Here is a 27,538-nt window from a genome sequence, read left to right as displayed (position 1 = left end):
AAACCTTCCTCTTCAAGACTTCCATATGCTATAGATGACTTAATTTTCTATTTTATAGAGAAAATGGAGGCTTTCAAGATTCCATCTCCTTCTTTAATATTATCTACATCCATCCACATGTTTATTTCCTCTTCCGGTCTCAGAAGCAAATCTGTCTGTCCCTCATCTAGTCCCAGGCTAATCATCTTCCTGGGCTCTAAAAGCCATCAGCTAGACCTTCCTGGGGAATTCCCTGGTGGTCCAGTGGTTAGGACTCAGTGCTTTCACTGCAGAGGGCCTGGGTTCAATCCCTGGTCCTGGAAACTAAGATCCTGCAAGCCATGTGGCACAGTCAAAAATAAAATGAAAAACAAAAACACACTGGATCAACTAGACCTTCCTGGCTCCCCTCTCCCTAGCATTTTCAGCCTCTCTTTCCTTTCATTGGTTTATTAATCCCTCAACATATAACTACAATTTCCCCATTAATAAAATACTCTCATAATCTTGTGCGTCCCTGTACCCACGGTTATCACCCTTTCTCCTTCTCTTCAAGGCTAAGTATCTTGAAAGTATCCTACACTCCTTGATTCTTCTCACCATCCCCCACCTCAGCTACTATAATCTGGGTTCTTCCTCATCCCATCATGGAGATACTTTCTTCAAGATTACCTATGACCTTTTTTTTTTTTACAAATTTATTTATTTATTTTATTGGCCGTGTTGGGTCTTTTTTGCTGTGCACGGGCTTTCTTTTAGCTGCGGCGAACAGGGGCTACTCTTCGTTGTGATGCGCGGGCTCCTCATTGCCGTGGCTTCTCTTGTTACGGAGCATGCGCTCTAGGCGCGTGGGCTTCAGTAGTTGCAGGGCTCAATAGTTGTGGCTCATGGGCTCTAAAGCACAGACTCAATAGTTGTGGCACACAGGCTTAGTTGCTCCGCGGCATGTGGGATTTTCCTGGAGCAGGGATCGAACCCACGTCCCCTGTACTGGCAGGTGGATTCTTAACCACTGCGCCACCTAGGACGCCCCACCTATGACCTTCTGTTGCTAAATCCAATAGACTCTCTTCAGACTCTGTAATTGTGTCAGCTTTTTCAGACTGTTTATCACTGCAACGTCTCTGACATTATTGTAGTACAGTGGTTGAGTTAGACTCTGCCGCCAAACTGCCTGGTTTCTAATTCTACTTCTACCACGTATTAGCTGTGGGACCTGAGGCAAAGAACTTAACGTCTCTGTGCCTCAGAGATAATAATTGTACCTACCTTTAGGGTTGTTTTGATGATTAAATGAGTTGATAGCTAATACTTTAGTGCTATTCTATGCACTTTACATGTTAAACTCACTTAAAAGCAGTGCTGGGACTTCGCTGGTGGCGCAGTGGTTAAGAATCCGCCTGCCAATACAGGGGACACAGGAAGATTCCACATGCTGTGGAGCAACTAACCCTGTGCACCACAATTACTGAGCCTGCGAGCCACAACTACTGAGCCTGCAAGCCACAACTACTGAGCCCACGTGCCACAACTTCCGAAGCCCGGGCGCCTAGAGCCTGTGCTCCACAAGAGAAGTCACCGCAATGAGAAGCCCCCGAACCGCAAGGAAGAGTAGCCCCTGCTTGCTGCAACTAGAGAAAGCCCACACGCAGCAATGAAGACCCAACACAGCCAAAAATAAATAAAATTAATTAATTTAAAAAACCCAAAAAACAGTGCTTAGCCCCTCATAATTTGTATATGTTATCTATAATAACAGCCAGATTATTATAACAGACAGGTGTAGCCATCTCTGGGGGACCACTGATCTGCCCTCCACACTTGCCCAAGTTCACACAATTGCTAAGCAGACTGCTGTGCCCATGAAACTTATCTACACGGGCTGCTCGCGTAAACGTGAGACAGAACTTACCTTAGGGGAAGGATACTTTCCCTCAATATTGTTGGCCTATGTGTTCCGGAGCGATGTGGAACAGCACTTTGAAGAGGCGCCCTTCGTAGGCCCGGCCACCCCTAGAACAGCGCCTCCCGCCCGACCCGGGAAGCTTCCTTCGCCCGCAACCCGAGAGACGACCCGCCGGCCCGCCTCCCGGAAATGCTCCGGGCTCCGGGACGCAGGAGCCGACTGGGGTCGCGGGGGGAAGCGGGTGAGCGGTGCGGCCCGGCAGGCAGCTTCCGTGGGTGCGAGCGCGGCGGGCGCGGGGCCGGGGGGTGGGGGGCGGCCACCCGCCGGCGGGGCTGCGAGGCGGAGCGAGGATCGGGCCCCGCCAGGTGCGGTCACCGCGCGCACTTTCTGAGCTGCATCCTGCGTTTACATTTGCAAATCACTTTATTAGCTTCTGATCAGCGTAGGCCTGCGAAGGGACGCTTTTGTCATCTTCAGAGCATGTGCAGGTCTTTTAATAAGCTTAGGGGTGTCATGAGTAGCGGGAAAACGTGGACAGAAAGGACCAAATGTGGTCTTAGGCTAAGAAAAGTCAGTGGTTGCTCTTGGTTACCAGTTACTGTGGGTTCACAGAATAAATTCCCTAAGTAAAAAAAAAAAAAAAAAGAATAAAAATATGGGGTAACTAGGCCTCCTTGTCAAATCGTGGAATGCCTGGGGTCAGTTAGAATAGCTGCAAAGAACTTTTCTTTTCAGGTCATATACTGAAAGACCTAACTGTCCTTGAAAAGCATTGTTTTTGAAGACCATGCATCTGATTTGGTTATATGGAGAAGTTATTTCTAGAGTTTCCTGGTGATTCTAGAGAGACAGGAATACAAACGGTGGCTAAAAACTCTAGGTTTTGGTTTGTGATTTTTGCTTTACCTGCCGTACTCTCTGGGACCTCATAATTATTATGTGATTTTTGTGAAAATAAAACACTACAAGTTTTGTGAAAGTCAGGTAAACTCGTTCCACTGTTTTTTCTGGAATGAAAAAAAAAAAGAGCATCACCTTTCTAAGGTTTAATAATAATAATAGCTGCCGTTTATTCAGGGCCCCCTAGATACCAGGCAAAGTGTTAGGAACTTTATATTCATTCTCTCTGATGTATTAAGAGATCCCGTGAGCTGCTTCATCCAGGAAATATAAAAGGGAGACTGAAGTTCAAGGACTCTGTTATCACGTTTTCTAAGTCCCAGGCATCTCCAACTCAGCATGTTCTCTAAAGTGCGCCTGTCTCCCTTCCTCATACCTTTCCCCACCCCACCCTACCCCACTTCCACCACCTGAAAAATCAAACCAAAAAAACCAGGCATGCAACCATCATACCTTTCCTTTTTCTCAGGGAATGGTATCAATATTCACCCAGTGTACACCAGAAACCTGAGTCTACCTTGTCCCCTTCTCCCTACTTGTCCCCCATAAATCTGTCACCAAAAATCTTGCCAGTTCTTTCTACATGTTCCTTCCCATTGTCTTCATCCCCGTTGCCACCACCCTATTCCATTCCGTCATCATATTCCTGACTTTTCTGCGGTAGGAGTGCTGCCCTGGCCCTCCTCCCCTCTCCCCTGTCTGGTCCATTGCTCTGCAGCCAGCATGAGTAATTTTTCTAAGATGTAAATTTGCTCTCTTGGTTAAAACCCTTCAGAGACAACCTGTTAATTACCCCAGGATAAAATCCAGCAACCTGAGCTTTGCTAACAGTGACCTTCAGACAAGGCCCAGTCTGCCTTACCAGCTTGTACGTCCTCTTTCAGTTCCTTGAATTGAAACCATCTCTTTTGCTCTTAACTATGTGATTCCCTCTACCTCCATCACCCTTCCCTCCTCTTTGCCTAGATATCATCCATTCATCTTTCAGGCTTCAGCCTAAGTGTCATCTTCCTAACTCCCCAGGATACCTCTGCTGTGGGCCAGCATGACTCTCCCTGTAAGACTCGCCAGCCTGCATTCATTGAGGTCTGTGGTCCTCTCTGCTTTGGAGTGTGATGGCCGGGGCCATGAGAGATTTGTTCAGGATTATAAAACCTGGCGAGGATGCTCTGTGTCCACCCCTTGAATGAATAAAGGAATAAGTCATCCTATCATGGTGATTAGAGCTACCTTGAATTAATTCTGCCTTTTGAAAATAAATTTAATTCTCCATTGTTTCTGTCTTTGAATCTAGGTTGGGAGAGCCGGTGGTGACTGCAGGAGTGGAGCCTATGCGCAGGTGCCCAGCATGGATGGCTACACGGTCCTGAGAGTGATCGGGGAGGGCTCCTTTGGCAGAGCCCTTTTGGTTCAGCAGGAGAGCAGTAATCGGATGTTTGCTATGAAAGAAATAAGGCTTCCCAAGGTGACAGCAAAGCAATTAGCTCATGTTGAAAGTGTACATGTAATTTGTATAGGAAAATGAGTTCTTTTTTTTTTTTGGGTAGGTAAGAAGTTTATTTAGAGAGAAACACACTCTGCAGACAGAGTGTGGGCCATCTCAGAAGGGGAGAAAGGCCAGAAGATAAGTTCTTGAGATGTAACATGGAACTGCTCCTCTGTGCAAAAGATTTAATGGGTTGATTCATTAGCTTTACAAGATCTTGATATATCGTTTGTGGTTCTTAGAATATTGTAATTAACAAAAAACAATCAAGGTTTGGGTGGTGATTGCTGTTTATTTTCTCTCAATGTGAATAATTTGTAATGATTTCCAATTTTGCATACCTGAGGGTGTAGGGAAGCGGCCCCAAAGCAACTCAGGTGCCATATTAATGGAAAAAGGAACATCAGCATACGATGAAGAGCTGAGACCTCAAATGCTAACCTTTGGTATCAGGGAACCTATTCTGTGGATTAGTTTATAGGTTTCATTTCTCTGTAAGATGAGGAAGGTGCTGATTTATCTGTACAGTTGACCCTCGAACAACACAGATTTGACTGCTGCGGGTCCACGTAGATTTTTTTCACTAGTAAATACTACAGTGCTGTGCGATCAGAAGTTGGTTGAATCTGTGGATGCAGAACCGAGGATATAGAGGAACCGCATATATGGAGGGACAGCTGTAAGTTGTACTTGGAATTTCAACTGCATGGAGTCAGTGCCTCTAACCTTGTTCAAGGATCAAATTGTTTATCACTGTGTCAGGGGAAAGAAACCATGCTATGGAGGCTGTTAATAATGTTTTTTTAAAATTAATTCAGTAATTTATTTCTCGGCTGTGTTGCGTTTTCGTTGCTGCACATGGGCTTTGTCTAGTTGTGGTGAGCGGGGGCTACTCTTCGTTGTGGTGCGAGGGCTCCTCATTGCCGTGGCTTCTCACGTTGCAGAGCACAGGCTCTAGGCATGTGGGCTTCAGTCGCTGCGGCACATGCGCTCAATAATTGTGGCTCACGGGCTCTAGAGCGCCGCCTCCGTAGTTGTGGCGCTTGGGCTTAGATGCTTCTTGGCATATGGGATCCTCCTGGATCAGGGCTCGAACCTGTGTGCCCTGCATTGGCAGGCAGATTCTCAACCACTGCGCCACCTAGGAAGTCCCTACTTAATAATGTTTTGACCAATTTTTAAAAAATACATTCTCAGAGTGAGTATTTTTTTTTCCCCACTGCATTCTTGCTCTTGTTTAGTGATTCTCAGAGTGGCGTGGGCATCAGAATCACCTGGAGGGCTTCTTAAACAGATTGCTGAGTCTCACCGCTGAGTTTTTGGTGGCGTAGTTCCCGGTAGGCCTGTGAATTTGCATTTTTAAGACGTTCCCAGTTGGTGCTGATGCTGCTCGCCTGAGCCCCCTTGGACTAGTACATAATCCACTGCAGTTTCTTCGTTGTAAGAGGAGGCATTCAAGATTTCATCCTCATAGAGTGAGTTAGGGGATAAACAGTTTGGGAAACTTTTATTTTGCGTATGGTCTTTGTCCATCCTTGCTGCTGTAATACAAGAGTATATGTATTTTTATCTAAACCAGTGGGCTGATAAAGTGATGCAGACAGTAAAAACATGAAAGCCCTAGTGTTTCTTTAAGGAGTTACTGTGGCTGATGGTGTACTGGCTCTGCAAGTCGGGTGATTTCCAGGCTGATGTTAGAACTAGCTTACATTCCATACTTGTGAGGGTGCAAGAGGTCAGCTTAAGTACGCAAAATACATATAGCCAGAGTTGAAAAATCCCCACATGGGTTCTCGTGGAGTTTGATAAACTCAAGTTTGGTCAAAGAACAGTGCTGTAAAATTGTGTCTAGCATTGAAATATCATAGAAACTACTATAATATCGTTTTACTATCAGTTTTAAAATGAAGTATTACATTTACACTTATTTAAATCTTCTTCTAGTCTTTCTCTGACACACAGAATTCTAGGAAGGAGGCTGTTCTGTTAGCCAAAATGAAACACCCCAATATTGTTGCCTTTAAGGAATCATTTGAAGGTAAATATGAATTTCCCCCAATACCTGCATTTCCGAATTTGATGCGTGGCCACTGGGGCCTTCTTAAAGAGTCTTACATTTGTTCTAGCCGAAGGACATCTGTATATTGTGATGGAATATTGTGATGGAGGGGACCTGATGCAGAAGATTAAACATCAGAAAGGAAAGCTGTTTCCTGAAGATGTGGTAAGAGACCAACTTATATGTTTCCTTCAAGGTTTGGAAGCAACTTTTGTCATAGAATTTGTATAAGTTAAAATATAAACATTGCTGACTGTTTACCTGACTAGTTAGAAATGACTCATTTCTATATGAGGGGTGCTGCTTAGTGTGTCATCAGGAGGTGGTGGTCTGAGATGTTTTGGGGAAGTAAAGTAGATATAAGTTTGTAAAATATCAAGGAATAGCACTTCCTCGTTTAGAAGAATTTCAAAATTATATTGTTCATCACACTGTACTAGATATTTAAAATTGTTACTTTTCGTATTGGAATTTTAGAAGGCAGATGGATTTCTTTTGTATTTCTAAATCATCTGAAGAATGAAGCCTGCATTTCTGTTTTTCGAGAAACCTATTCTCAGTCTTTTTCCTGTTTAGCATATTCCCTTAAAATGCTTATTGCCTTTTTAATGGAAAGTTGCATATTAAATATTATTGGAATGAATTGACTAAGGAAAATATTTAAATAAACAGCATTACTGGGGCTTAGTTTGATATAGGGTATAACATGTTTTGAGATTATATTACTATAGGTATTTTTCATTTAGAAGTTGTATTGTTGGGACTTCCCTGGTCGCACAGTGGTTAAGAATCCACCTGCCAATGCAGGGGACACAGGTTTGATCCCTGGTCCAGGAAGATCCCACAGACCACGGAGCAACTAAGCCCACGTGCCACAACTACTGAGCCCGGGCACCTAGAGCCTGTGCTCCATAAGAGAAGCCTCCGCAATGAGAAGCCCATGCACTGCAATAAAGACCCAAACACAGCCCCAAATATAATAATAATAATAATAATAATAATAATAATAATAATAATGAAATAAATTTAGTTAAAATTAAAAAAAAAGGAAGTTGTGTTGTTAAGAATATGGGTTCCATTGTAGGAGGTCAGCCTTGGCTTCAAAGGATTGTTGGTAATGCAATGAAATCTTTTAATGTTAACATGAATATTCTGAAAAAGTGAACAAAAATCTGATGCAATGATTATACTGTAAACAGTTATAGCATATTCATTTCTAAATAGTGACTACTTTTATATGTGTATTTAAGAAATATTATTGGTTAAATACAAGAAAAATATAGTGGGAGTTTTATTAAAATAAATTGTTGGGGATTCCTTGGCAGTCCAGTCATTAGGACTGCACGCTTTCACTGGCCCAGGTTCGATCCCTGGTCGGGGAAATGAAGATCCCACAAGCTCTGTGGCATGGCCAAAAAAGTAAATAAATAAGTAAATAAGTTGTTATTTGGATCATACATAAGATGATGACACGTTGGGATTGATTCACAGCTTTTCTGAATTTCTCCAGGCAACACTGAATCTTAATTGAACTATGTAATTTTTAGGAGTTCTGTACTTACATGATGTAAAACCCAGGTCAGCTAAGGCCTGAAGATGATTCTTTGGAATTTTGGGTTACCACGAACCAGTTATTGCATTCTTACAGATTTGCATGCTTTTCTCCTTACAGATACTTAATTGGTTTACACAAATGTGCCTTGGAGTAAATCACATTCACAAGAAACGTGTCTTACACAGAGATATCAAGTCCAAGGTAAGTGGAATACATTTTGGGCCTAAAAAAAAAAAAATTGAAAACTATTTCATTCAGTCTTTTTTCTGTGTTATTCTATTTCCTTTGGGGGCATTTTTATCTAGTTCAGAAATATTTCTCAATGCAATATTTATACTAGCCAAATAAGGTACTACTTGAGAACGGGTCAGTAAATCTCTTTAGTAGTGTATGTTAACATGTTCCAGCTCTCTTAGTGATGCTTCCTAAGACCACATGTTCTCAGATGGAAAATGGTTGAGACCAGGGCCTGCCACCTGGAGTTCCCCTGACACAGGTTCCCCAGTCGGTGGATCAGGGTCTGCTGATACAATCTGAAGCTCCCCTGTTAGATTTCTAAGCAGGCATCCTGAATTCCCAAGCAGGGGAGTGTAGCTGTCCAGAGGGTATCGTGTCTTTCTATGTTCCATTCGAGGACTCGGCTGTCAGCACTTCTACTCTTCATCTCCATCAGCAGCAGGCTTTGAAAGACAGCTTCTCCCGGAGCTCTCTGCCTTATTATATTTGAATGAGGGCAGATGTAATCTGAGCGCTTCTTTTTCAATGCAGAATGTCTTCCTCACCCAAAATGGAAAAGTAAAGCTGGGTGATTTTGGATCTGCCCGCCTTCTCTCCAGGTACGTATGTCTCTTCCGTAGCGGTGACAGTAGTCAAAACACCATTATTCAGAAGCGCTGTGTAATCATTCTGTGTCTCTTTGTGGTTTCAGTCCCATGGCGTTTGCTTGTACATATGTGGGAACGCCTTATTATGTGCCCCCGGAAATTTGGGAAAACACGCCTTATAACAATAAAAGGTAAGTGATGTGTGTAGTTGGTGCAGGGGTGACAGTTTGGTGACAGGCATTGTAGCCTACAGATGAAGTTTGGTGTTTTTTTTTTAAAATCTATCTGAAAGCCGTGTAGAATTTAAATTCCCAGGCCTCTAGATGAAAGTCATAATTTTCCAGTTGTTTTAATCAGAGCTGAGAGGAGCTACATGTAAATGCTGAGAGAAAGGCTAGTCATTTCTGGGGACAGTATGAATTATATTATTGCTTCTTAAACTTTGCTCCTCCCGACTTTAAAAATCCCAAAGCGCAGGTTATAGCCATACCAGTTAAATCTGAATGTCTGCGGGTGGGAAGAGGGCATCAGTAATTTTCTAGGATCACCAGGTGATGCCCACGTGCAGCAGAATTTGGAAACCACTGGATCATGTCATTGAGTTGACATTTACAGGACTAGATAAGAAGCACTTTGACTGATAGGTACATTGATTATCGGAAGATAGTATGAAGTCCGTATGACTTAAAACATCTTTTTTTTCTGAATATAAGTAATATGTGCGCGTTGATGGAGTGGGTGGGCAGGGGAAGGATTGGGAATGTAGAGATATACAAGAATGGAAATAGCAATCACCCACTTTTACACAACTGCTGATAACAATTTGGGTTTTTTCCCATCCATTCTCTTTTACCCCTAAACTTAGTTTATATACTCTATATACAATTTAATATCCTGCTTTTTTTTTACTTTATATATATATATATTTTTTAATAAATTTGTTTATTTATTCTCTGTGTTGGGTCTTCATTGCTGCACGCGGGCTTTCTCTAGTTACAGAGAGTGGGGGCTACTCTTTGTTGCAGTGCTCGAGCTTCTCATTGGGTGGCTTCTCTTGTTGCGGAGCACAGGCTCTAGGCGTTGGGGTTTCAGTAGCTGCGGCACTCGGGCTCAGTAGTTGTGGTGCATGGGCTTAGTTCCTCCGTGGCATGTGGGGTCTTCCTGGACCAGGGCTTGAACCCGTGTTCCCTGCATTGGCAGGCGGATTCTTAACCACTGCACCACCAGGGAAGCCTCACTTTATGTTATTTGATGTTCATTTCACCCCATATTTACAGTCTTCATAATTATTGTTAATGATTGCATAATATCTTAATACATGGCACTTCCAAAACTTCTTTCACATTCCTCTGTTGTTGGCCTTATGATATGTTGCCAGTTTTCAGTATCCTGAACAGTACTGTGACTAATGTGCCTTTTGTGCGTAAATATGTCTTTGTTGTCTATCACATTCTGGGTATGAATTCCTAGTAGTAGAAACACCTAAAAGCTTTTGTTAGATTCTGTCAAGTTGCTTTCTGAAAAGGGTACGATAAGCCATGCTAAGTAGGCTCCTTTAAGAGTAAAATTGACTGAATTGGAGACAAAACAGCTATGAAGGGACTTCTGGGACAACTGGGGAAATCTGAGTTTGGACAAAATATTAGATAGTAGTACTGAATTAAAATTAAATCTCTTGGATGTGATAATGGTGTTGTGTTCATGAGGGAGGGTGTCCTTGCTCTTAGGAGGTACTTGGTGATGTGCTTAGGGGTGAAGCGTTTGATCCTGCAGCCTTTCTTTCAGGAGGTTCAGATCTAGATGGAAGAGAGGACAGCAGGCCAGCGTGGCAAATGCTAACGACTGGGGGACCCAGGAAGGAGCGTGTGGGCATTTACAACTTTTCTGTAGGTTTCAAACTTTAAAAAATTAAAAGTTAGGGGAAACAGTTGATAAAAAAAGAAAAAAAAAAAACCCTTAGTTAAAATGAAAATAGTTGACAGCTAGGTGGTGAGAATGATGGAGGAAAGTGGAGGTGCTTAGTTTGAAGAAGGATGTGTATATAGGGCAGACAATAGAACTCTTTGCTGAACTTTGAAGAGCTCTTTTGTGGAAGAATAGGAACGCCGTCCCTTAGAGCCAGCCAGCCGGCCAGCACAGAGAGCTGTCCATCAGGAGATGTGACCAAAGGCCTGGTGTTGTGCCCAGACAGTCTGGGTGGAGGCTGTTCTGGATGACATCTAAAGCCCTTCTTCCAGCTGTGGTTATCTGAGTCCACGGATTTTCTTGCACCAAGTATTGATACTACTGAAGTGATACCTGAACCAGGATTTGGAGGGACAGGGGTTGGGGAGCAGGCAGTTTTTTTGTGAACATTACTATTAGTAAGTATCTAAGTGTTAGACCAAAATTTCTGTATATTTTATTTCAATAACTAAGAAATACTTGCTATGTCTGTTCTTATTAAAGGTAATTTTTTATTTTTTGTATTGAAACACACACATATTTTCGTATGATAACTCATAACCCACTCATCATTACGTTGTTTCTTTATGCTTCCAGCGATATCTGGTCCTTGGGATGCATTCTCTATGAGCTCTGTACCCTGAAGCATCCAGTGAGTATGGCATGTGAAATGGGAAAGGCAGCTTCTGGGCTGAGTCCTAAGTAATGTACCAGATTTCAGTTGGTGGCTTGCTTCCCTAAGATGAATTCATGATAAGATTTTCATATGTTTCCATTGCTGTCATCTTTGCCTTGAGCTACTTTTGTAGCATATAGTAATAGGAAATTTCCATGATTTAGTATTTATAGTTCTATATTTAGCTTGCCTCCCCTCTCCCCCCTTCCTTCTTTTGTGGCTATTCTTAATTTTTCTTTTTATTTTGGTAAAATATATATAACATAAAATGTGCCATTTTAACAATTTTTAAATGTACAATTCAGTGGCATTAATTATTTCACAGGGTTATACAACCATCACTACTATCTATTTGCAAAACTTTTCCATCACCAAAATAGAAACTCTGTACCCATTAGTAACTTCCCATCCCCCTCTCCCTCTGGCCCCGGTAACCTTTAATCTGCTTTTTACTTCTGTGAACTTGCATATTCTAGATATTTCATATATGTGAAATTATACCATATTTTCCCTTTTGTATCTGGCTTATTGCACTTAGCATAATGTTTTTTGTTGTTATTTTTTATAAATTTATTTATTTATTGGCTGTGTTGGGTCTCCGTTGCTGCACATGAAATTTCTCTAGTTATGGTGAGCAGGGGCTATTCTTTTTGTTGGGGTGTGCAGGCTTCTCTTTGTGGTGGCTTCTCTTGTTGCAGAGCACGGGCTGTAGGTGCACAGGCTTCAGTAGTTGTGACACACTGGCTTAGTAGTTGTGGTTCGAGGGCTTAGTAGTTGTGGTGCACAGGCTTAGTTGCCACCAAGGAAGTCCCAGCATAATGTTTTTAAAGTTCATCCATGTGGTAGCATGTGTCTGAATTTCATTCCTTTTTACGACTTAATAACATCCCGTTCTGTGTTTATACCACATTTTGTTTATCCATTCATCTGTTGTTGGACATTCGGGTTGTTTCCACATTTTAGTTATTGTGAATAGTGCTGCTGTGAACATGGGTGTATAAGTATCTGTTAGAATCCCTGTTTTCAACTTTTGGGGTGTATACCTGGGAATGAAATTGCTGGGTCACATGGTGACTGCATGGTTAGCTTTTGGAGGACCTGCCAAACTGTTTTCCAGAGTGGCTGCAGCATGTTTATACTTATCTTGTTATCAGTTAGATTTCACTTATTCCAGTTTCTTCTTTAACTGAAATATCATGAGAAAAATAGACTTTGCTCTATACTATATATTTTTGAAAGATATTTTCAAAATAGTTTAACACAAAAAGAGGTTAAATCACTTGCCCTGCTTGTTTAGCCATTGTTTATTACACGGAACTAATAATTAGTGCTGATCCCTAGTAAGTGTTAGCTTTGCATAGAAATAAATTCTGTTCTGGGACTTCCCTGGTGGCGCAGTGGTTAAGACTGGAGCTCCCAATGCAGGGGGCCCAGGTTCGATCCCTGGTCAGGGAACTAGATCCCACATGCATGCTGCAACCAAGAGTTTGCATGCCACAACTAAGAAGCTGGTGAATCTCAACTAAGGAGTATGCCTGCCGCAACTAAAAAGACCCGGCACAGCAAAAAATAAATAAATTTTTCTAAAAATTAAAAAAAACATAGTAAATTCTGTTCTTTGGCCACAGATTCGAACTTGGCTCTAGCAAGCATTTTCACAGATGTGCTTGAGAGCATGTAGTGCTCATGAGAGTGAGTGAGTAAGAAAACCCTTCTTCACCACTAGGTGAAAGTAACTCAAATGGAAAGATTGTGCTGTTCATGAGAGGTCGGTTTTCTTGTATATAAGTGGCTGATAATACCATCTGCTTATTTAGGACAATGTGGGAAACTTGAAAAAATTCTGATGCCTAGGCCCAGGCCAGACTAATTGAATTAAAATCTCAGAGGGTGTCCTGGACATTAGTGTATTTTGTTTTTGTTTTTGCATTGAATGTGTATTCATTTGGGGGCATTTAAAAAATTTTTTTTCCTCCCAGTTTTACTGAGCTATAATTGACTGTAACACTTTAAATTTAAGGTGTACAGCGTGATGATTTGACTCACATACATCATGAAATGATTATCATAGTAAGTTTAGTGAACATCCATCCTTTTATATAGATACAAAATAAAAGAAAAAACAAAAAGTATTTTTTCCTTGTGCTAAGAACTCTTAGGATTTACTCGCCTAACAGCTTTCATATACGTATAACACACAACAGTGTTAACTATATTAATCATGGTGTACATTACACCCCTAGCACTTGTTTATCTTACAACTGGAAGTTTGTACCTTTTGACCACCTTCATCCACTTCCTCTTTCCCCTGCCCTCAGCCTCTGGTAACCACAAATCTAATCTCTCTTTCTATGAGTTTGTTTGCTTTTTTTTTTTTTTTGGGCACACGGGCTTAGTTGCTCCGCGGCATGTGGGATCTTCCTGGAGCTGGGATTGAACCCGTGACCTCTGCATTGGCAGGCGGATTCTTAACCACTGCGCCACCTAGGAAGCCCCCGAGTTTGTTTGTTTTTGAAGTATAATTGACCTACAACACTATGTTTGTTTCTAGGACGTTAGTGTTTTTAAAATCGGTGATTCTTAACCACTGCGCCACCAGGGAAGTCCTAAAATCGGTGATTCTAATGTGTAGCCCAAGTGCAGAAGCGCTGTTGTGTACAAATAAAATTATTTTTTAAACTCCAGTATCTTATTTTTGATTATCTTCTTTATTTCTCTAATTTTGCCTTTTTCATAAACATTCATATACATGTTCTTATTTTTTCTAGCAGGAATAAATATTAAGGGGTATTCAGTGCTCTGAACATTTGGCACACAGTCTGCTCCTGTGTCTGCTTTAAAAAGGCAAATGTAGTTCTCAAACCTTTAGAAAACGCAGAAACTCAATATAATGGTTAGAAAGCCTGAGACAAAGCACATTCAGTCTTAGTTTTTATTACCTGAATTTTTCCTTTGCCATATGTTTTTTTCTTTTATTATATGCGGATTTTTCCTTTTTCATATCTTCACTTGTGTGTGTTAATTAGGGTAATGCACCTCCAAGGCAGAATGCCAGTGTTCTTATATAAGTATTACCAAGGCTGACACCTAATGTTAATTGCAGTATGTTTATTATACAATGAAAACTTTTAAAATGTTATTCTGGTATGTCATTTTATATCCCACTCTATTACTTGTCAAACTGTAATAACTACTTTGATGACGTGAAAGGTGAAAAGGACTTTGCAGTAGAAGTTTGAAATGGGAGAAGTCTAACGTGCATCTTGTCAGGGAGCAGGCCTGGGGATTTCTGAGGAGGAGGGAAGCAAGGAAACATTACACTTGTTATAAACCTTAGTATCATTTGACTTTTTAAAAAGCCATATGTATGTATTACTTTGATTTTTTAAAATATATTAAAAATGTGTATCTGTAAAAACATTGATTTGTGTAATAAAGTACCCAAAGCAGGCCTTGATGGTGAGACTTCCTCCAGATGGGAACATCTTTTACTATTTATGTTTATCTTTTTCCTGAACAACCGTAAGATTTTAGAATAGTACCGGGGTGAGGGAGGTGGGGTGGGAGTTTGGGACTAGCAGATGGAAACTATTACATTTGAATAAACAACAAGGGAACTACATTCAATATCCTATGATAAAACCATAACGGAAAAGAATGTGTATATATGTATGTATAACTGAATAATTTTGCCATATAGCAGAAATTAACACATGTAAAAATCAACTATACTTCAAGAAAATAATTTTTTTGAAAATGCAAAAAAAAAAGTATGATTAGTTTAAAAAAAAAAAAGGATTACAGAATAGTACCTTAACTACACCTCTAGGGAGAAAAATGTCTAAAATTAAAGCAATTCATATGAATTCAGGTCAGCTGGTATTTACTTATTTCCAATTCTCTTTCCTTGTATCTGCTTTTACAGTTCAGTTTTGCTTTTTAGTTTCAGGCAAATAGTTGGAAAAGTCTTATCCTCAAAATATGTCAGGGGTCCATGAGCCCACTGCCATCCCGTTATTCCTATGAACTTCAGCATCTGATCAAGCAGATGTTTAAAAAGAATCCCTCACATCGCCCTTCAGCTACAACACTTCTCTCCAGAGGCTCTTTAGCCCGGCTCATCCAGAAGTGCTTACCCCCAGAGGTATGTTACGTGTGAGACTGACTGTGAACGGTTTTCCAGGAGTTTGTTATCTTCTAAACACAGTTACGTGTTATACATGCCTGTAAAAATTCAAATAATGCAGACTTGTATGAAAAAATAAAAAGTTGAAACTTCTTTCCCTCCTCTTCTTCTTTCCACGATGCTAATCCCAAAATACAATCACGGACATAGGTTGCATTATCCTTCCAGATCTTTCTGGACATATGTAAATGTCTGTCTATCTGTCTAAATTACGTGGATCTTTCAAATGGCATTTTGCTTTTCAGCTTTATTACTGTGGGGAAGGTCATTCATAATTTAATGACATTATGGCAGTATCTAAAGAAAACTGTCTTTCACATCTTTAAATTCTCTAAATTTTCAGATCATCACAGAATATGGTGAACAGGTATTAGAAGAAACTAAAAAATCTCTGCATAGTACACCAAGAAAAAGGGGTAAGAATTTTGAAAAGCTTATTTTTTAAGCGTGCTCTTAAAATATAACAAAAAGGAAAAATAATTTTCAAGTTATTAGACATGATTTCCAGAGATACTCCTCAAATCAAAATTTTCTTCTTGTTCCTTCAGACATAATTCTGTACCGAATCTTAAACATTTAGTCTGCCAAGGTCAAAAAAAAGCCTAGTTTGGAGATTTGAATGATGTAAAGATTATTCTCTGTTTCATTATTAGAACCACATATTTACTCTAGTTTGTTTTGGGTCAGGTAGAGGCCTTCTGTGGGCTCATCTAGGAATCTAACCATGAAAATATAATATAGAAACCATGTCCCTAAGAACCATCTTATAAACAAAACTTTTTTAATGGAATCTTTTTAAAAGTTGGAACTATCCACATAATAGCTGCACAAAATTTCCATACGTCTATAGTCAATCCTGAGTACATTTCAAATGTGATTTATTGTCTCTTTGTAAGTTGTCATCTCAATTTTTTCAAAGCTATTTTCATTCCTTTTCATTTGTCATCAGTGACTAACATCTTTCATCTGAAGAAATCTGACAACGACCAGAATAACGGAGAAGAATTAAGATGTGTAGAAGATTACCCACTGTAGGGACATGTTGTATAGTTGATTTACAATGTGTTAGTTTCAAAAAAAAAAAAAAATTTTTTTCTAAACGATGCTATTTTCTTAAAGTTAAATTTTAAATGTTACGTTTGTAAGCGTGTAAACCCTTTTAGCGATGTAAGTTCCCTCTCTCTTACAATTCAGCTTTTTTTTCGTTACTTAAGACGTAGTCAGTTACCTTTGCTTCAGTGGTTTTTGTGTTGATTTTATTTTACATACTGTTTCATAGCTTCTGTTCACATCCCAGGGTAGTGGGAAATTAGTTTTAAAATGCTGGGCAACAACGACAACAAAAACCATCTAAGAAAACTTTCAAGGTAATGTAGTTTCAAGATAGGAAAGTGTAGTTTTACAGTTTCTAAAAAAAAGAGGAGTCAGCCAGTGGGGAGGGGCCACCGTAACAGGAGCACGCGTTTGGTGGCATCTCTGTCGAGTATGTAGATGGTGAGACCAGAACAATGAAAGCTGTATGAGGGCAGGGACCGTGTCTAATTTGCTCACTGTTGTGTTCTCAGTGTCTTTCATCATAGATGCGCAATAGTAATTGTTTAAAATGCTGAGTGAATGAGGAACATGGACCCCAGGCTCTGGCAGAGGAAAATCAAGCAGGAGCCACCCTCACCCAAGGGATGAGTTGCCGGGGTTCCCCTGACTGCCGGCTGGCTCCTTGTCAGGGAACAAGCAGCTGACTTCTTGGGAGGGATACCTATTCCACCTGCTGTCAGAGCTGTCAGGAAAAGCACAGGCTGGGTAGCCAGCTTGTGCTAAAGGTGGTAATGACCAAGAATACAGAACATCTTTCCTCCTGGTGCCTAAGTGGGTTGGCATAAGTGAATAGAGATGTCTTAACTTCCAGATGTTAATGTTTAGGATAAAACAGCAGAAATAGCCTCTTTTAATAGCTGAGGTGTATTATTAGGCTATTAAAGCTTGATGTCACTATACGGGCTAATGCTTTGGTTCTTTGACTTTAAAAACTTCATTTGTCTTTATTTGTCTCTCAAGCTTTATGCAAATCACAATTGAAGCCTTTATTTCTACCCTCTCTTTTCTCTTTAAGCAGACCCCAGTAGAATCGGGATAGCTTTGGAAAATGAAGCAAGCACAGTGGTAAGTGCTTTGAAGTTAAATTTCTAAAACCATTTACTGGGTACCTGACATCATTGGGTGCTGTGAGATATTTGGAAGACTGTTGCCTGGTTCCTGGGTTCAGGAGTTTTTCGTCTTTGAGCCTGTCTAGTAACTGGCAACTGTCCTCTGCACTGGCAGTCGAGCCACTTTATTTTATTTTTTTAATTTTTATTTTTTTGTCTGTGTTGCATGGCTTATAGGAGCATAGTTCCGGACAAGGGATTGAACCCGGCCCTTGGCCATGAGAACACTGAGTCCTAACCACAGGACTGCCAGGAAATTCCCCAAGCCACTTTAGATCAGCATTTTTTTTTTCCATTTCTAATCATTGATGACAAGCGTTTTCAATATAGATGTGAGCGAACTTAGCCCTGCTTACAGGCATGAAAGTCTTGTTTTTTTGTGGTAAAATATATATAACATACAATTTATTATTTCAGCAATTTTTAAGCATAGAGTTTAATGGCAGTAATTACATTCACAATACTTTTTCATGGAATTCCCTAGTGGTCCAGTGGTTAGGACTCTGAACTTCCACTGCAGGAGGTATGGGTTCGATCCCTGGTCAGGAAACTAAGATCCCACATGCCTTGCAGTGTGGCCCAAAAAAACCCCCAAAAAACAAAAAACAATAATTTTTCATTACCCCAATCAGAAACCCATTAAACAACAACTGCCCATTCCTCCGCAGCCCCTGGTAATCACTATTCTGCTTTCTATCGCTATGAATTTGCCTATTCTAGATATTTCAAATAAGCGGAATCACACAATATTTATCCTTTTTTGTCTGGCATCTTTTGCTTAGCTTTATATTTTCAAGGTTCATCCATGTTTTAGCCTGTATCAGAATTTCCTTCCTTTTTACGGCTAGATAATATGTAGCTCACTGGTTTGATCTTGACATTTTTCTGTTCAAAAACTTTTAGTGCCTCCCCATTATCCCACGAATCAAGTGGACATTTTTCAGCCTGGCATTCAAGGTCCTGTTTGTCTCATTTGGCCATAGGCAGCTGTGCCCTTTGACATGATAGCTGCAATTAAGTCACGAATAGTAACAGCCAATCCACTTCCCAGTGTTGCCACACCCTTCTCAGCCACTCGTGTCTTATTATTTTTTTTTTAAATAAATTTATTTATTTATTTATTTTATTGGCTGTGTTGGGTTTTTTTTTGCTGTGCGCCGGCTGTCTTTAGTTGCGGGGAGTGGGGGCTACTCTTCGCTGTGGTGCACGGGCTCCTCGTTGCTGTGGTTTCTCTTGTTGTGGAGCACAGGCTCTAGGCGCATGGGCTTCAGTAGTTGCAGCACATGGGCTCGATAGTTGTGGCTCACAGGCTCTAAAGTGCAGGCTCAATAGTTGTGGCACACGGGCTTAGTTGCTCTGCGGCATGTGGGATCTTCCTGGAGCAGGGATCGAACCTGTGTCCCCTGCATTGGCAGGCGGATTCTTAACCACTGCGCCACCAGGGAAGCCCACTCATGTCTTATTAATAATTTTTTTCTTTCTTCATCATTTTAATCAACCTTTTAACTCCCAAAGGAAAAGATGTAGTAACAACAAATGATTCTGTTTATGGAATGTACTAGTAATTAAACTTGTAAATTTTTTGAATGAACCTTAGGTTGTAAATAAGTAACACCGCCCCCCGTTATGTTACTACGAATGGAATATATTCTGCCCCTATCCTTTTGCCCCATCCTTTTTTTCTTTGCGTAGTAATATCTGTTTATTTGCAGCTTTATTGAGGCCTAATTTATATGCAATAAAATTTACTCATTTTTAGCATGCAGTTTGATGAATTTTGGTAATTTTATACAGTCACATAACCACCACCACAGCCAAGGTATAGAAATCCCATCCCCCCGGTCAAAAATGCATTTAATGCACCTAATCTACCAAACATCCTAGCTTAGCCTAGCCCATCTTACGCGTGCTCAGAACACTTACATTAGCCCCCAGTTGGGCAAAATCATCGAATACAAAGCCTATTTTATAATAAAGTGTTGAATATCTAATGTAATGTATTGAATACTGTTCTGAAAGTGAAAAAAGAGAAGTTGCCTGGGTATAGAATGGCTGTAAGTGTATTGGCTGTTTCCTGTCGTGATCACATGGCTGAGTGGGAGCTTCAGCTCTCTGCCACCGCACAGCATCACAAGAGGGTATTGTTCAGCATATTGCTAGCCAGGGACAAGATCAACAATCAAAAAACATTTTTTTAAGTTTAAAAAAAACCAGCTTTATTGAGATATAATTTAAAAATTCACATGCTGTTGAAACTGAGGACTCCTGGGTACAAATGCTTTTCCGTGTTCTCTGGGTTTTTTGTTTTGTTTTGTTTTTTTCCTGTGTCCCAGGTAACTTTTCAGTCCTATGCACTGTTTTATTCTTTTTTTTTTTTTAAGCTCTCTTTTTGGAGTAAAATTGCTTTACACTGTTGTGCCAGTCCCTGCTGTACAACAAAGTGAATCAGCTATATTTATACATATATCCCCATATCCCCTCCCTCCCGCGACTCCTTCCCACCGTCCCTATCTCACCCCTCTAAGTCATCACCAGTTATCGAGTTGATCTCCCTGTGTTATGCAGCAGCTTCCCACTAGCTATATCTATTTTACATTTGGTGGTGTATGTATGTCTGTCAACATTCAAAATTTGAAATATGATTTCTGTTGAATGTGTATCACTTTCACACCATCTTAAGTTGAAAAATCATGTCGAACCATCGTAATTTGAGAACCATCTGTATAGTAACTTTATAAAATATTTCAGTTTGACATTTCCAGCATGAAAAGCCCAATATAGCAAATCATACTGAAATTTTTCATTGCTCATTTCCTCTGCAAAGACCTCTCAAATATCTCTATCATTTTTATATATCCTCTTCATATTTGCAATGATTGATTTTAATGGCTATTAAGGTATATCACTTAATATACATATATGGTTTTTAATATGCACATATGATGTATATGGCTATTAATATACATGTATGTATGGGGTTCTATGGTTATTAATGTTTAACTGATTGATCTTTAAAGTTAAAATAGCTCTTTGCCTACTTGTTTACTTTTTTTTGGTAGCACTTCAAGCATTACTTAATGTTTTTTTAAAATTTCTTTTAAAGCAAAGGGAAGAACAAGGTGGAAAGTATAGCCACACTGACTTAGAAAGCATTAATAAAAATGCAGTTGAAAGTGCATTAAGGAGAGTAAGCAGAGAAGAGAAAGGTAAGTTATTCAAATTCTAATCACTGTATAAGTGGGGAACTGGGGAATATACAAGGAATGACAGTTTCCACCTTACTAGGTTGTAGGTATCACGAGCAAGTAGACAGGCAGATTTCTGTTTGCTCATCCAGTAATTTATGTAATGTTACAGGAATATTTTAGTTACCTATTAAAAAAAAAGAGAAAATCGTGTTTAATAAGAGGCTTCAGAAAAAACAGTATTTGTTGTGTTCTCCGCCATAAAAAACGTGGCAGATGGCATGTACCTAAGTCCTCTTGGGGCTTTATTCTTGTACGTCGTATAATATGTGAGTATCTACATAGTATTTTAAAAACTCACTTTAATGATTAGCTTAGCTTTACCTTTTCACTTGAATTTCTTTTTCATTCCCTTTACTACTTAGACTCCAAAGAGCATTGTTAGATCTGAGTTTGAAAGAGACAAGAAATACTTCTGTACTGTTGTTAGAGAAATACGTGTGTGCATATAGATGAATAAGTAAAAGAATATGCTCAGCAATTCTTCTTTACACTTTAAAAGCCAGTTCAGCAGGTCGTCTCAGGCGACAGTGGGAGAAAAATGTATCCAGTACAGCTCTTACAGCTTTGGAAAATGCATCCTTACTCACCTCCAGTATAACGGCAGAGGACAATAGAGGTTAGTAGTCAGATTGATTTCTATTATTTTATTATAGAACATTCTCTAATAGTTGTTTAATGAGCTACAGTTTTTTTTTGTTTTTGTTTTTTAAATGTCACTCTGTGAAGGATACTTGGTTGTCACATGTCAGAGTGCTGCTCGTACAGGCGAGTGAAATAGATTTGGGTAGAGTTAAATATAATTAGCTTTGCTTGAAATATGATCTGGAAGATATATACTGAAAATCTTTTTTACTTGGCATTAATTTTTTTATCTTTTCCCAACTAGGTGGTTCTGTAATAAAGTACACTGAAAATAATACCCGTAAGCAGTGGCTCAGAGAGACTCCTGAGACCTTATTGAACATCCTTAAGAATGCTGACCTCAGCTTGGCCTTTCAAACATACACAATATATAGACCAGGTGACTCACGTCTGTTACGTAACTGTGGAAACCCTTTGATTTTTTTGAAATAATTGTGGTAAAATATACATACTATAAAATTTACTATTTTAACCATTTTTAAGTGTGCAGTTCAGGAGCATTAAATACTTTCACACTGTGCAGCCATCACCATGGTCCATCTTCAGAACTTTTCCCATCTTCCAGAATGGAAACTCTGAATCCATTAGATCTTAACTGCCTATTCCCCCCTCCCAGAAACCCTTTGATCTAAAGTTATAAAATAATTCATAGCATTATTATTATTTTTTTTTTTCATTGGTTGTGTTGGGTCTTCGTTACTGTGAGCGGGCTTTCTCTAGTTGTGGCGAGCGGGGGCCACTCTTCATTGTGGTGTGCAGGCTTCTCATTGCAGTGGCTTCTCTTGTTGTGGCTCACGGGCTCTAGAGCGCAGGCTCAGTAGTTGTGGCACACGGGCTTAGTGGCTCCGCGGCATGTGGGTTCTTCCCAGACCAGGGATCGAACCGGTGTCCCCTTCATTGGCAGGCAGATTCTTAACCACTGTGCTACCAGGGAAGCCCCCATAGCATTACTGATCAAATAAATACTGGTCAATAACAAATAAAGTTATAAAATAATTCATAACATTTCTTGAATCTTTTCTAGTCAGTCTGAAGCTATAATTAAAATTTCACCTAAGGCTTCATTCCTTCTGTTTGCTCACCTGTTTGCTTATTTTAATAATCACGTGACCACTTTGAAGACTGGCCCACTTTTACCGTGCAAACACACCCTGCTTAGTGACTCTGTAGTTCAGACTTTATCCTGGTAAACTGTGAGGAACGTCAAGATTTCTTTGGCTCTGTACTTGAATTCTGTTATGTTGAATAGAACACAAAAATGATGAACAATTAGGATTTGATTTTTTTTTATTGTTGCTACAGAGATTTTTCAGTAAAATTATATGACATCATCTTTTAAGATACTATCCTTAGGAATCTAGGCCAAAGGACTGCATTGAGGGTGTGTATGTGTGAGTGCATGTGTGTATAACTTTGATAATTCAGTTACTAAAGCCATCTTGCGTGGTTTAAGATCTAAGATAAATTATGCCAAGTACAGCATGTCGTGGTGTGGCAAGTCTTGACTGTATGTATTGTAACAGATCTAGCTGTTTATTTCATCAGTATTGATTGAGTGCCTAACATATGCTAAGTTAAGATTTAAAAAAAAAGAATAAAACATAATTCCTTCCCTGGGAGAGTTTATCATTTGGGAGACCAGCACCCAAGCAGAGAATTGTCGAGCTGTGCATCACGTGTCTCATGGAGCTGTGTGCAGACAGTTATGGGTACCTAGGTGGGTGCATGGGAGGCAGGTGTTAAGGAAGGTTAGTGATGGTGACTTTTGTTTTAGCAATTATAGGTCCTGAATTTTGTTTCTGGTCCATTGATCAAGTTTTTGTCATTTTGGGAAAGTCACAGTTTAAAAAATATGTCATAGCTCTATTGTGCAAGGATTTTTTTTTAATTTACTTATTTATTTACTTATTTATTGGCTGCATTGGGTCTTTGTTGCTGCACACAGGGTTTCTCTAGTTGCAGTGAGCGGGGGCTACTCTTTGTTGCGATGCACCGGCTTCTCATTGCTGTGGCTTCTCTTGTTGCCGAGCACAGGCTCTAGGTGCGCAGGCTTCAGTAGTTATAGCACATGGACTCAACAGTTGTGGCTTGCAGGTTCTAGAGCACAGGCTCAGTAGTTGTGGCGCATGGGCTTAGTTGCTCTGTGGCATATGGGATCTTCCTGGCCCAGGGATCGAACCCGTGTCTCCTACATTGGCAGGCAGATTCTTAACCACTGCGTCACCAGGGAAGTCCTGTGTAGGTTATAAAGATTTAACCTACGTTTTTATGTGAGGTTATTGTTTTGTAAGCAAAAATCTGAAAGTAATTACCATCTGGAAAAAGTTTTAAAAGTATGCATGTGGTCTTAATTCCCTAATTTTCTTCCCCTCTGTTGGGAAAACTTGGGGAGAGGGAAGATCACAAAGGAGAAACAAGTAACTGTCACCCAGCTGTCCAAAGACAACTTTTAATGCTTTAATATAGGTTCATATATTTGATGGTTTTAATTTTAATTTTCTGGATTTTGTCTTTTGAAGGAAGTGCTATTTAAAAATTTAATACACATACTGGTGCTTACTGGGCCTGTTTTTTTTATTTTATTTTATTTTATTACTTTTTTATTACTATTATTTTTTATTTTGGCTGCACTAGGTCTTCATCACGGTGCGCAGGCTCTTCATTGTGGTGCGTGAGCTTCTCTAGCTGTGGCCCACAGGCTTAGTTGCCCTGCAGCATGTGGGATCTTAGTTCCCCGACCAGGGATCGAACCCCCATCCCCTGCACTGGAAGGTGGATTCTTTTCTTTTTTAATAAATTTATTTATTTATTGGCTGTGTTGGGTCTTTCTTGCTGTGAATGGGCTTTCTCTAGTTGCAGAGATCAGGGGCTACTCTCCCATTGTGGCGCACAGGCTTCTCATTGTGGTGGCTTCTCTTGTTGTGGCTCACAGTCTCTAGAGTGCAGGTTCAGTAGTTGTGGCACATGGACTTAGTTGCTCCTCTGCATGTGGGATCTTCCCGGCTCAAACCCGTGTCCCCTGCATTGGCAGGCAGATTCTTAACCACTTCGCCACCAGGGTAGTCCCTGGAAGGTGGATTCTTAACCACTGGACCACCAGGGAAGTCCCACTGGACCTGTTTTATGCCAGAATCATGCTGGGTAATGCAGGGAGACACTACAAAAAAATACAGAGCATAGCATTGTCTTCAGTTAGCCAACAAACTTTTGAAGGCATTCAGTGCAACATGCACAAAATAAGTAAATACTGCTTAACTTGGCATAATTTCTGTTAATATTCCTCTGAAGGTGCAGAAGGGTTCTTGAAAGGCCCCCTGTCTGAGGAAACGGAAGCATCAGACGATGTTGACGGAGGTCACGATTCTGTCATTTTGGATCCAGAGAGACTTGAACCTGGACTGGATGAGGAGGATACGTACGTGCTGTACCCAGATAGCTGGCGTGTGTGCGAGTGTCATTTAAATTGTACCTTAATGATTTCTGGTTTAGTAGGAGCTGACTATATTACTTTACATCATAAGTGAATGTTTATATCTTGATCTTTTGTCTGGCATGGGTAATGTGTTATGGTATTATCACAGAATTCCTGACTGGGCTGTGTGTTTATAATTGTTCAGCTTGGACTTATACTTTTTTCATATACTAGATTTTTATATTAAAAAAGTGATAGAAACAGTGATAGAAGTGATCCTTTGCAAGGCTAACCATTTCTCTCTGTTAAGTTGCCTTATGGAGCTCATTTTTTGAAAATGTCAGTATTACTCTGCTTTGAACCCATCAACACATATTTACTGTGCTCCTTAAATGGAAGCCTAATATCCAGATTGTTTTTTCACAGGGACTTTGAGGAAGATGACAGCTCTGACTGGGTATCAGAACTGAAGCAGCGAGCTGGCTGGCAAGGAGTGTCTGATGGATAACGCCTAAGGAAATGTTCCTTAGTCACACTGAGGGGATGTTTAACATGAGGAATTGATATTTGGATAATAATTAGCTTGTGGGATATATAATTTCCTTTGGAAGCAGAATGCAGAGAGGGAAGCTGTGAATATTTAACATTATTCCTGGTCCGTATAATAAGGTATAAAAAATTTAGAATCCCTATGAGTTTTTGAATTCAAAGGAAAAGGCATAGCAGGATGGGTACGAGGTTTGGGCTTTGCAGTCAGAACAGAAATTGAATGCTACTGCCTGCTGCTTATGTGATTGTGGGAAATTACCTAACCTCTTTGAGCCCGAATCTCCTCAGCTACAAAATGAGGATAACAGTGCCTACCTTACAGGGATGCTGAGCTTAAACCATTACGGCAGCCCATGATGCTGTTATTTGCATTGTTATGATTTATGCTTATTCCTTTGTAGTTCTTTTTATATCTCCTAAAGGTCTGAGGATCTAAATATATTTAATTATAACATAATAATGTGTGTGATTTTTCAATAAGACCTATCTCTGGGTAGCACGCAATCATTTTCAGTGATCACCAGCTACCAGCTGTCCTACAATACAGCCCCTCACAGGATGCACAAAGGAGCGCAGACTGGAGGATCAGCCACGGGAAGAGTGGGGTGAGCTACAGATCTGGTCAGAAGTTGGTGGTCCAGTGTATGAGGAAGGCATGGGGCCAAAGGTGAGGAGTCCATAGAAAGCAGAGTGTTGTGGAACTCATGGTAGGGGCGGGACCCCTACACTTATGGGTCACCATGACACACATATGCCGGCGCCTGTCATTTAATGCTGAGATGCTTTAGTGAAGGGAGAATATTTTACGAAAGAAACTGGCTCTTCCAAGGGATCCCACAGGGGCAGGTGTGGGAACAGTACAAGCCTGGCCTGGTATAGGGCCACTTTTAACAAACTTCTAATTCCATTTACTTACACGAATGACGTTTTTCAGCACTAACAGCTTTAAAAGAGAGAGAGAGATTTAAAAAAAAAAAAAGGTTTGATGAAATAAAATTATTTTAAAGCAGGACAAGAAATTTTGTAAACAGAGAATTTTCTCTCTGGCGGTTTGGACCACTACCCCTTTTTAGTGTGCATTGAGCGTGTGCATTACACATTAGCTAGGTCCTGGTAGAAGACAGAAATGCCTGCTGATCAAAAAACAATAAACAAATCCCCTCCTCCCCCCTCCCCAACAGCAGTTTTCTCTTGGTGTCAGCAAGGTAACTCCTTAGGGGATAGCATTTCTTTCTTAATCCTATAAGGGGTCATGATGACCTATGATTTACCTTGCTGGACTATGTAAACTGTCAATATGTTACCTCGATGTATAACCCTTTGTCTTGAAAACTTCCATAACTGTGCTTTGACCTCTAAGGGGTGGAACAATCCTCAGAGCTTTCTGAAAGACTGTCTCCTGGGTTATAATCCTCAAATAAAATTCTCCATTTCTTTCCTAGATTGACTATTGATTAATTTTTCATGGACAGAATCAATGTTGAACTTTGTCTCTTCCAGCAAAAAGTTAGCGTTCATCTGTGGATACTAATTGAGCTAACTGGGGGGGAGGAAGAGGAAAGCCCATTCAGCTCTTTAAGAGATGAATTTCCAATACAATTTTAGTTTTTATATTTAATATCAGTTCATGATTTATTTAGATCAATTGTGTACTACTAATTTTAATGAATTTTTAGAAGCCTATGATTAACAAATAGAAATTCATTTCCATTTATATGATAGGGTGATCAGTAAGGATTTTTGAGTCATGAAAAACATTATGAATGGAGATAGGAGTTCAAGGAGAGAAAGGAATGATGTAAACTTTCACATTCTTAAAGGAGAGATTACTTTTTTTTTTAAGTAGATGATGGTGTGTTTTAAATTGCCGTGGTATTTAGATTCCATTGGTTATGTTTTACTTATGTCAGTATTTATAATTGCTGGAAATTACATCCTTTCAGCTACTTAAACATGTAATGAAACGTT

The 27,538-nt window shown here is 40.0% G+C and overlaps 2 protein-coding genes across 8 annotated transcripts in view; both read left to right on the top strand.

Moving 5' to 3' along the window:
- The first annotated feature begins 1,978 nt into the window (after positions 1 to 1,978).
- On the top strand, positions 1,979 to 26,030 carry NEK3 (NIMA related kinase 3). 7 transcript variants are annotated; one of them, XM_057707584.1, is made up of 16 exons: positions 1,979 to 2,126; positions 4,080 to 4,250; positions 6,216 to 6,309; positions 6,398 to 6,495; positions 8,003 to 8,086; positions 8,654 to 8,721; positions 8,814 to 8,900; positions 11,251 to 11,305; positions 15,273 to 15,473; positions 15,859 to 15,931; positions 17,626 to 17,675; positions 20,823 to 20,925; positions 21,467 to 21,583; positions 21,854 to 21,988; positions 24,898 to 25,024; positions 25,448 to 26,030. In XM_057707584.1, the coding sequence occupies exons 2-16, from the start codon at positions 4,134 to 4,136 to the stop codon at positions 25,527 to 25,529; spliced, it is 1,491 nt and encodes a 496-aa protein (XP_057563567.1). In that variant the 5' UTR covers positions 1,979 to 2,126; positions 4,080 to 4,133; the 3' UTR covers positions 25,530 to 26,030. The 7 variants fall into 7 exon arrangements, with proteins under 7 accessions (XP_057563567.1, XP_057563568.1, XP_057563569.1 ...); XM_057707585.1 differs by having other exon boundaries at positions 1,979 to 2,160; XM_057707586.1 differs by lacking the exon at positions 1,979 to 2,126 and adding an exon at positions 2,140 to 2,250.
- Positions 26,031 to 26,078: 48 nt separating this feature from the next.
- NEK5 (NIMA related kinase 5) overlaps positions 26,079 to 27,538 on the top strand; it is a 65,292-nt gene continuing 63,832 nt past the window's right edge. The window contains exon 1 of the mRNA XM_057707580.1: positions 26,079 to 26,237. The gene's annotated coding sequence lies outside the window, so the exon portion shown is untranslated. The remainder of the gene's footprint in view (positions 26,238 to 27,538) is intronic.

The sequence above is a fragment of the Hippopotamus amphibius genome, chromosome 14, assembly GCF_030028045.1.
Source record: "Hippopotamus amphibius kiboko isolate mHipAmp2 chromosome 14, mHipAmp2.hap2, whole genome shotgun sequence".
NCBI lineage: Eukaryota > Metazoa > Chordata > Mammalia > Artiodactyla > Hippopotamidae > Hippopotamus > Hippopotamus amphibius.
Note: the sequence above shows the minus strand (reverse complement) of the source record. Positions and strands in the feature narration are given on the sequence as shown.

Coding starts and splice junctions, on each gene's coding strand:
- NEK3 (XM_057707582.1), top strand. CDS start 3,972: ATGAATAAAGGAATAAGTCATCCTATCATG. Junction 8,087..8,653: donor ACAGAGATATCAAGTCCAAG/GTAAGTGGAATA, acceptor TTTTCAATGCAG/AATGTCTTCCTCACCCAAAA. Junction 8,722..8,813: donor TCTGCCCGCCTTCTCTCCAG/GTACGTATGTCT, acceptor TTGTGGTTTCAG/TCCCATGGCGTTTGCTTGTA.